This window comes from Quercus robur, chromosome 12, assembly GCF_932294415.1.
Source record: "Quercus robur chromosome 12, dhQueRobu3.1, whole genome shotgun sequence".
NCBI lineage: Eukaryota > Viridiplantae > Streptophyta > Magnoliopsida > Fagales > Fagaceae > Quercus > Quercus robur.
Genome location: NC_065545.1, coordinates 27047184 through 27057143, shown reverse-complemented (window position 1 = coordinate 27057143; position 9960 = coordinate 27047184). Strand labels below are relative to the sequence as shown.

Below are 9960 nucleotides of genomic sequence, written 5' to 3'. Positions count from 1 at the left end.
GCTAATTACTCCATTCTCCCTTATTAATTTTAAAAACATCTAAACAAGGTGGAGGATAACTATTCCCCTCTACTCTCTTCTCCACTACTTTCCTCCCCTCTACTCCCCTTTACTCTCCTCCCTCTCTAAACTTCCAAACAAACCATAAGTGGTACTTGGGACCAAATTGGTTGGTTTTTACCAATTGCCCCAAACCTCAGGGGTAGCTACTCAAGGGTAGTTAGTGAAATTTACCCAAAAAAGTAAGAAAATTTAAAATATGAAACAAAGGATTGACGTGGAGATAGTTTTAGTTTATCACAATGATTTAAATTTTTTAACCGAAAATATTTTGGCTACCAGGTCTTAGAGCATTCACACCAGCTCGTTTAAAAGATTCCGTCTATTTTACACCAAAAACTTACTTTTTCTATTTTACACTATCACTTTTACAAAACACCCATATCAGTTCATCTATTCTACCACCCCTCTTATTTAAATAATCAATTTACTTAATTATTTTATTATTTCTCTCACCTCACCGGTTTTAATACACGCTCTCTCTCCTTCTCCATCATATTTTCTGATTTCTCTCTCTCTCTTCTATCTCTCCATACTCGGTCTCTCCCTCACGATCTATCTCTCCATACCCGGTCACTCCTCTCTATTCCAAAAATTCCGAACTTTCGATCCAAGCAGGGAGCACGGTGCCGAGAAGAACTCCGATCCACGCTCTCTGTCTCCGATCCAAGCACGGCGAGAAGAACTCCGATCCAAGCATGGCGAGAAGAACGCCGATCCAAGCACGCCGATTTGCCACAAGTTTCGATCCACTCTCTCTGTCTCTGTTGGTGTGTCTGTGTGTGGGTGTGTTTGGTTTTGTGGTGTTTCTGGGTGATTTTGTTGTTGATTTTGTGGTCGATTTTTGATTTTTGTGGTTGATTTTTGATTTTGACTGTGGGAGTGTGTATAAGAGGAAGAAGCAGTTGATGATGATGGTACTGTTGGTTGTGCAGATGGAGAAGAGAGAGAAAAAAACGAGCGAAATTAGAAATTATTATAATAATGTATAGACGAGCTACAGTAACCGTGTATATATGCACGGTTACTGTAGCTCATGGAAATTTTTAGATGATTTTACACAGGTTTACATGAGCTGATGGGGGAGGTTTTTTGGCCAAATTGTGTAAAATGAGGAAGTTTTTGTATTATAGAAGAGTTTCCACCCACTGATGTGGATGCTCTTACCTAATTTACCACCTAAGTCAAATCGAAATAGTAAATTTTTTTTAATTTTTGTCTTTTTAACTGTTCCTTTTTATCTCAAAAAAGAAAAATCTAAATATTTTTTCACCTACCCAAAAAGTATGCCCCTAGTTTCATTGAACTAGCTTTGTGATTCAATAATTGTACCCAAATTTCTTTTTTTTATTATTATTATTATTTTTTTTTTTCAGTGTTATAGATTCTATCTTTAAAGAGATGAATAAGTAATACCATGGTTTATACTTTATATAACGTACAAGAAGTTCTGAATGAAGACAATAATCTAGACCTGTTTGCCATGTTTGTTTGGGCAATCTAGAATAGGCGAAATCAAAATCGTACCAATCAACCCTCTTGCCCATTATAACAGCTTGCCCAAGTCTTTAGAGATCGCTATCATCAATTCCAAAGTCTCAAGGGAGCCCGTACACCGGTTCTACCACGCCCTCGAGCGACTTGGAAATTCCTTCTAGCAGATTGTTTTAAAATTAATTTTGATGGAACTGGTTTTAAAGCTGAAGGTCGCGCCAGAATATGAGTGGTAATTAGAGATGTGAACGGTTTGGTGATTACATCCATGTCTCGAAACATACCCCTATCACACTCGGTGGCTAAAGTGGAAGCTATAGCGGTAGTTCGAGCCCTCAAATTCTCTTTAGAAGTTGGAGTGGATAAAGTTGTGCTAGAGGGAGGCTCTGAGCTGATCATTGAGATAATTGAATCTACAGAAGAATATTTTTGCTCCGTTTGGTAATCTATTCCAAGATGCAAAATATATGTTAGCAACTTTCAAGTGTATGAGATAAAGTTGTTTGAGATTTTCTCATGCATACCCAATGCCAAGGCAATAGTGTCGCTCATAATCTTGCAAAACATGCTAAAAGTATCATAAATCTTATAGTTTGGATGGAAGATGTTCTACAACAATTCCAAAATGTAGTGCCTTTTCATCTTAATAAAAGTTCTAGATCTTCTTTCTCCAAAAAATAATAATAATCTTCATCCTCATCTTACATAACAATTTTATACTCTTACAACTGTAATTTCATTCAATTTGTTTCTTAAACAAAATAAATTAATGAAAATAAGTTGTCTAAACATTCACAAAAATCAATTGAATGTGACTTCTCCTAGCTTTTGCAATAATCACTAGTGCCGTAATATGTTGTATACACAAGGAGGTCCCACTTGAAATACATTGGAAATATCAGAATGTGTCACTTGAACTACAAGTCTACAAAACTCTTATTATACCATTGTTGATCCATGGTACTACAGAAGTTTATATATATATATATATATATCCCTTCCCTCCTAATGTTACAATGACCTATGAAAGGCGATGATAAATTCTTATTAATATATATTATAGGTCATCTTTATATTATGGATGATAATTCTCATACACTCCTTACTGTATATCGTACAAACATATCACCTATTTTAAGTTCTAAAAGTGAATATCAATAAAAATTGTGGACGTCACTAGTGACATTATGGGCAAATGGAATTGGAATTTATATCAACAAATTTTTATGTGAGGGAACAATTTAATCCCAACTCCCAACATCTCAGCCAGGCATGGCCCTGTTTGGTTTTTTTTTTTTTTCATCACTCATCACTCCTCACTCAATTTTCGTCACTCGTCACTTATCACTCAAAATACCCCAATTTCTTATACCCACTCGTTTGGCACACATTACTTAACTTGTCATCACTCAAATTTTTCAACTTTTTGTGGGCCCCTTACCTATAACTTAGTCAGAGCAAAGCTGTTAGCCTACCCGTGGAAGGTTTCTTCCCCATTTTTTTTTTCTCTTTTCTCATTTCCCCTTCCCCCTTCAGCCCACATACTCTCCCAAAGCACAAACCCGAACCCATAACTCCAGAAGAATCTCCCTCGCCAATCTCCACTGTTTGTCGCCAGTGAGCCAAGGTCTTAGTAAACAAGCATTCATAGCCAAGTAAGCCAAGGTCTCAGTAAACACAACACAAAAAATGGAGGAACATGAAAAAACAAAAAATATCAAAATAAAGCCCAGTAGCTTCGGGCATGTAAATAGATGGAGTGGTTGAATTTGGGTCTCACTGGAAACAAAAATTGGTGAACGGAGCTGTGAATGCTTGTCTCAGGCTGAAGGTGCTGATCGGTGGAACTAGAGCTCTGCTTCAGTTGTTGTGGGTTTAGGAGAAGGAAAAGGTAAAGTGAGATGAAGAAAGTGAGCTTGGGTAGTTGGGAAAGTTAAGCCAAAATATCCGTTGGAGCTTTGTGGGTCTGTAGTGATGTAACTACACACTGTTGTGGGACCCATTTGGAAAGAAAAATTACGAAAATTGCCATTGAGTTAATAAACTCATAACTTGAAAACAAGCTTCTAGTGTTTCCAAAATTGGTAACTCAAAACTCAAAAAACTCAATTTTGTTAACTTAGTAAACAAACAAAAAAATCATCCAAACAATGTTTCCTTATATGAACTCCACCAATTTTGGGTTATGAATTAACAAAAGTTACTCAGTTTTGCAAAATCCAAACAAAGCCATACCCACCTAAAAATGCTCCAACCCACAGCTTACCAAAAGAATCGAGAAGTTAAATTATCATCTCACGAGTCACGAGATATAAACACCTCCCAAAGCAATCAAAGTTATCAAAAACCCCTCTGTTTAAGGCAATGATTGGTTAAAAAGATCCAAATGCACTCCCGTACGACACCAAAACGCTAATCAGAAAATTCAAAAAAAAGAAAAGAAAAAAAGCCAGCTTTCAAGTCTTTAACCAACATACACTACTAAATTACTAATTACTAAACATCTTCTCACTCACACACAGTCTCTCTATCAAAATCTGCTTTCTTTTTAAGCTCTATCTTTTTCCTTATTATTTTTTGTTTTACATATTGCAAACCTCTCTTTGAATCCAAGTTTCACCCACTTCTTGGTTCTTTCAAATTCAATTTTCCTACAATTTGTTTCCCACTCACTCAGTGATTCGCTTTCATGGGTTGTTACCAAATCTTGGATTTAAAACTCCCTACTATTGCTGCTTGATTTTTGTCTCTGTCTCTCTCTTTTAGTATAGCTTCTTCTTTTTTTTTTTTTTTTTTTTTTTAAAGTTCTCTAAACCTAAACACATAAGTACATTACAGTATTAAAGACTTGAACTTTATGTAAGTTCTATTCTCTCATAAAACCCCAGATCTCCAACCAAGTGGGTTTTCTTTTTCCTCCTTGTTTCTTGTTTTAGTGTTGGTTTCATGACTTTTTTTGGGTTCTTGGTTTTATGAGGAAAACTAAGGACAAGAATGAGATCATATACTTCAATTCTGCTTCTATGTCTGATATCTGGGCTTCTTTTTGTGACCTGTGATCCCTTTCCATCATATGAAGGTATGTGCTCTTTTTCACGTTTTTTTTTTTTTGTAACTTTTCTTTCTCAGATCTTGATGTTTTGTTAAGATCCATTTGGTTGCTGAGAAAATGTGGGAAAGATGTGAAACCCAAGTTGCCAATGTATGTTCTGAATTTCATTCAGAGTAAGACTTAGCTATAAATATGACAATCAGGCCAAATTTTAAGTTTCAAAGCTGTGTACTTCTTATTTTATTTTCTCTTTGTCTGCTATTTTCTTTTACCAAATGTGGGTTAGTTTTCTTGAAGTAGTGTTGGCGTAATTTTGTTAAGTAAATCTTGGATTTTTTTTTTTTTTTTTTGTTGTTGTTTTGAGATGTGTACTATATTTGCTTTTTTTGAAGAAGACAAAAGTACTGCATTCATGTACTTAATTGCTACTTCAAAGAAGGTTCTCTTACTGGAAACTCTGTGTTTTGCACAGTTGAGGCCCTCACAACCTTTAAGGAAGGTATATATGAAGACCCACTGCTGGTTTTGTCCAACTGGAATGCCCTAGATCCAGATCCTTGTGAATGGTCTGGCATTTCGTGTAATGGTGCTCGAGACCATGTTATAAAGCTGTAAGATTTCATATCTTCCTATCTTACTGTAAATTGTAGAGTAGTCTTATTTGCAATTAAATGCAGCTGATTAGGCTAATACATGCTTCCTTTACTTGATGGAATTCTGTTCTGCAGAAACATTTCTGGGTCATCCTTAAGGGGATATCTTGCACAAGAATTGGGGCTACTTGCCTACTTGCAAGAATTGTATGCTCTTGCTTTTCTTTTTTATTTATCCCCTACAACTGAAGGTTTTTTTTTATTTTTTTATTTTTTTTTTTATTTTTTTAATTTATTGAGAATATGATGGTTAAAGCTTTATTTCATGGATTGATGGTTTGTAGGATATTGCATGGGAACAATCTGATTGGGATAATACCTAAAGAAATTGGCATGTTGACATTCCTCAAGATTTTGGATTTGGGGATGAATCAACTTTCGGGTCCAATTCCTCCAGAGATTGGAAATTTGACAAGTCTAGTGAAAATGTAAAAAGAATTGGGTTGGTGATCTGTTTAAAGTTAGGCTGTGTTGGGTTCTCAGAATTAATTAACTTTCGTTGTTGCAGAAATCTTCAGTCAAATGGATTGACTGGTTTAATACCTCCTGAGCTTAGCAATTTGAATCATCTCCTAGAACTTCGGCTGGACAGGAATAGGCTTCAAGGAAGTGTTCCTGCTGCTAGCAATCCAGATTTCTCATCTGATATACGTAGAAAGTAAGTGGAAGATACTTCAAGTGGAAATGTTTGATTAAGTTCTGAAGATGATGCTCCATTTAGTGTGCAATTCTGGTTGTGGATGTGTGTGTGTGTGTGAAGATGGGTACAATATAAATCTTAATATCCCAATAAGAAGAATTCATCAGCTGATGCTAAAAAGTATGCATTGCATAATCTGCTTTCCTTGCAAATTTATTGAGTTTCAGTATATGCATATATAATATAGATAGCTCATACACAAGCAGTATGGTGTCATCAAATACATCTACATCTTTTTTTTTGAAAAATTTCACCTGTTAGAGGGGATTTTAAAAAGATTCTTTCTTCTTATCATTTTTGTATAATTAATTTCATCTTTGCTTTGGCAATGGATATGGTAAACTGCTCATATGTCCTATGTGAATATGGAAATTTATGTTAGTGTCTAGTATTGAGACAAGTCATCGCGAGTAATGTTCTTGGGCTTCGTTCAAATTTGGTGTATAGTGATATTAATTTTAAGATATTAGGTGGCTTACTAAAATGGAAAATGTTGTGTTACTTAAACCTGCTTAAGGTTTTGATTTTATTAAAGTGCATCTCTTCAATTCTGCTTCAGGTATACCTCAAGTGCAAACGGAACTGGCTTCTGTCGCAGTTCTCAATTACAAGTTGCAGATTTCTCATACAACTTCTTGGTTGGTAGCATACCTAAGTGCTTGGAGCGTCTTCCAAGGTCCCTTTTTCTGAGCTTTTCTCATGCTTGCTTCTTTTTGCTTAAGTCTTCTTTTACTTGACATTTTCCATACAGGTCAAGCTTTCAAGGGAACTGCCTCCAAAACAAAGATCCCAAACAACGTTTAACCGGGCAATGTGGTATATTAGTTTTCCCTCGTGCAATGCTGTTTATTAGTACACATATACATATAAGTTTCAGTAAATAGTAAATGCAAAATGAAGAACAAACCCTTGAACATTTAAACTTGATGACAATATATTATGCTCTATTCTAAGTTCTAAGCAAACTAGCTTAATCAATTTTTCAAGAACATCCTAATTTGCAATTGGCTGATCTCACTTCTGCATTGGAACTGAACTCATTCTCACAATTTTACAAGTCTTGTGGCCTATAAAAATTCATTTCTAACTATTGTAGTTAGTAGTGACAGTTTTTCTTTTGTAGGTGGTGCTCCACCTTCCAAAAGCCATCCAGGAGCCAACTCAAACCACCGGCCAACTGATAATATACCCAAGCATCAGGGGGCATCAAAACCTACCTGGCTTTTGGCTCTGGAAATAGCAACAGGAACCATGGTTGGTTCTCTCTTTCTGGTTGGTATTATCACTGCTCTTCAGAAGTGCAATGGCAAATCTTCTATCATAATGCCCTGGAAGAAATCAGCAAGTGGAAAGGACCATATGACTGTATACATAGGTTGGGTTCCTTAGCTCATGCTACCTCTGCCTAAATGCATTTGAAGTTCAGAAGACTGAAGTGTATTGAAAAAAAAATCTATTGGTTAATTTGGTGGGTTTTCTTTCAGATTCTGAAATATTGAAAGATGTTGTAAGATACAGCAGACAGGATCTAGAAGTAGCCTGTGAAGACTTCAGCAACATTATTGGCTCCTCACCAGACAGTGTGGTCTATAAAGGTACAATGAAAAGTGGGCCTGAGATAGCTGTGATATCCCTCTGCATCAAAGAAGAGCATTGGACAGGCTATCTTGAGCTTTATTTTCAGAGAGAGGTAACCACTATTATTACTGCAAAAAACTGTAGCCTAAAGCATTTAACAAAAAAATACAATCACAGAATGTAAGATTTGGCAATTCAACCATGTTCAAAACAACTATTTGACTTGAAATGCCATTCAGGTGGCAGATTTGGCAAGACTAAATCATGAGAATACAGGAAAATTACTGGGATATTGTAAAGAGAGCACTCCCTTTACAAGGATGCTTGTTTTTGAATATGCATCAAATGGAACACTGTATGAGTACCTACATTGTAAGTCAAATTTCGTAATTGCAATGTTTGTCTACTTTAACCTGCTTCACTGGAAATTTATTCTTTTACGTGCTTCACCAACTCAAACCCTGAGCATTTATCTTTTATTGCAGATGGAGAAGGATGCCAATTTTCTTGGACTAGGCGTATGAAAATTATTATTGGCATTGCACGTGGACTCAAGTATCTTCACACACAACTTGAGCCACCATTTACCATATCAGAGTTGAATTCTAGTGCCATTTATCTTACAGAAGATTTTTCCCCCAAGGCATGTCCCAAGCCTTTTCTTTTTTAATTTATTTTTTTTATCGTGACATAAAGAATATCTATTTCCTCTTCTTAATCCAATGGTAAATCAGTGAACTTTCTTTTTGTCAGAATAATAATTCTTGTCACTGTTTATCCATTTTTTAGATAGTGTGGTTTTTAATACTAGTAAAAATGTTTTGATAAAACTCCAAAACCCTCTTCATAAATCCTTTTGTACTGGCTATTCCTCATATAGAATTCTGAAGTACATTCATCTTTGCTTCAACTGCAGCTGGTTGATTTTGAAAGTTGGAAGACAATTCTTGCAAGGTCAGAAAAGAATTCAGGTGCTATCGGCAATCAAGGTGCTATCTGTGTTCTTCCAAATTCTCTGGAGGCACGCCATCTGGATGTCCAAGGCAATGTGTACGCTTTCGGTGTACTTATGCTGGAAATAATCAGCGGAAGACCTCCATATTGTAGGGAGAAAGGGTGCTTGGTAGATTGGGTAAGAAACTCTCTAAATTATGAATATGTATGACTATGACAAGCTTCCTTTTATATTAAAATGTGATCTTAAAGGGATGGTTAAAAAGTATATAATAGTTTAAGGTAGTTAAGGCACCAAAACTTCTCTCTGCTGCAGGCTAAGGAATATCTTGACCTGCCAGAAGTTATGTCATATGTGGTGGACCCAGAGTTGAAACATTTCAGATTTGAAGACCTCAAAGTTGTATGTGAGGTAGTTAATCATTGCATTAATCCCGACTCCAGCAAGCAGTTGTCCATGAAGGAACTGTGTACCATGTTAGAGAGTGGAATTGACACATCAATATCGGTTGACTTTAAGTCATCTTCTTTGGCATGGGCTGAACTTGCTCTTTCTTCATAAATAAGTTGAAGCTAACACACTGTAAAGCAGGAGTATACGGTAGTTCATTTTTCTTTCTTTTTCTCCCACCTCAATTTTATCTGTTCCTTGTAAATGCTTCCATGCGAGAGGAAAAGTAAAGCTTCAGGCATGACAAAGTCTCTTTGTATACGAGTAGTTAACTAGTAAAGTTCTGAGATTAATTGAATCACAATCTTCTTAGAAATTGTTCATTGGGTGCAAATCAGAAATGAATTTATTTTACATGATGGAACATTGACTTTTGAGTTATTTTTGATGTGGTGAGCTGTTTTTGACTTTTCCATTTGACCAGCATTCACCCTTCCCCCACTTCCTCAAAGAAGAAAAAAAAAATCTACAAACCATGCCCCTCCTGTTTTCTTGAGCATCAAAGCATTAGATATGGTCACAATCAAAGTGCTTTGAAGATGTGTCTGGTTCATGTTTATCAATTCTGTCTTTGCCAATTGGTTTCCTTGTATTATCTATCAACAACATTTTGGCCTCAAGTTCAGGGCTCTTATAGAACAAATTCTAGGATTCCGTAAGTAGTTAAAGGAATTTTTGAATTTGAAGAGTTCTTACACAATCAAAAGATCCAGCACTGTTAACTACTTAACTTTAGAAGGATACTACCATCTTGAAAGATAATTTCAAAACGTATAATAGGATTTACAAATAATAATTCACGGGACAAACTGTGCAACAATTCATGAGAAAAACTGTGCTCACACTACAGCAAAATAACCGACTTCTTCAATTTTTTTTGTTCTAGTTATTATTTCATCAAATTCTCATTAAGATGCCCTGAGGTACGACTAGCTTGTTAGGCAGACCATGATTAGAACTTATGAAAACGCATCTTTGATTGAATCGAAATCTAGGGCCAATAGATTTGGAAGGTTCG

The 9960-nt window shown here is 35.8% G+C and overlaps 1 protein-coding gene across 1 annotated transcript; it reads left to right on the top strand.

The window, feature by feature from the left end:
• Window positions 1-4053: 4053 nt before the first annotated feature.
• LOC126710568 (probable LRR receptor-like serine/threonine-protein kinase At1g63430) lies at window positions 4054-9308 on the top strand. Its single transcript, XM_050411097.1, has 13 exons — window positions 4054-4633; window positions 5079-5217; window positions 5335-5406; window positions 5544-5687; window positions 5768-5917; window positions 6519-6635; window positions 6711-6775; window positions 7083-7334; window positions 7444-7649; window positions 7777-7909; window positions 8023-8180; window positions 8454-8669; window positions 8808-9308. Exons 1-13 carry the CDS (start codon window positions 4549-4551, stop codon window positions 9051-9053), a joined length of 1983 nt encoding a protein of 660 aa, XP_050267054.1. The 5' UTR covers window positions 4054-4548; the 3' UTR covers window positions 9054-9308.
• Window positions 9309-9960: the final 652 nt, after the last annotated feature.

What these genes read in the sequence shown, in the direction of transcription:
- LOC126710568 (XM_050411097.1), top strand. Translation starts at nt 4,549, where the DNA reads ATGAGATCATATACTTCAATTCTGCTTCTATGTCTGATATCTGGGCTT. An exon ending in ACGTTTAACCGGGCAATGTG is followed by an intron (nt 6,776 to 7,082) that starts GTATATTAGTTT and finishes TTTCTTTTGTAG; the next exon opens with GTGGTGCTCCACCTTCCAAA. An exon ending in CCATATGACTGTATACATAG is followed by an intron (nt 7,335 to 7,443) that starts GTTGGGTTCCTT and finishes GTTTTCTTTCAG; the next exon opens with ATTCTGAAATATTGAAAGAT.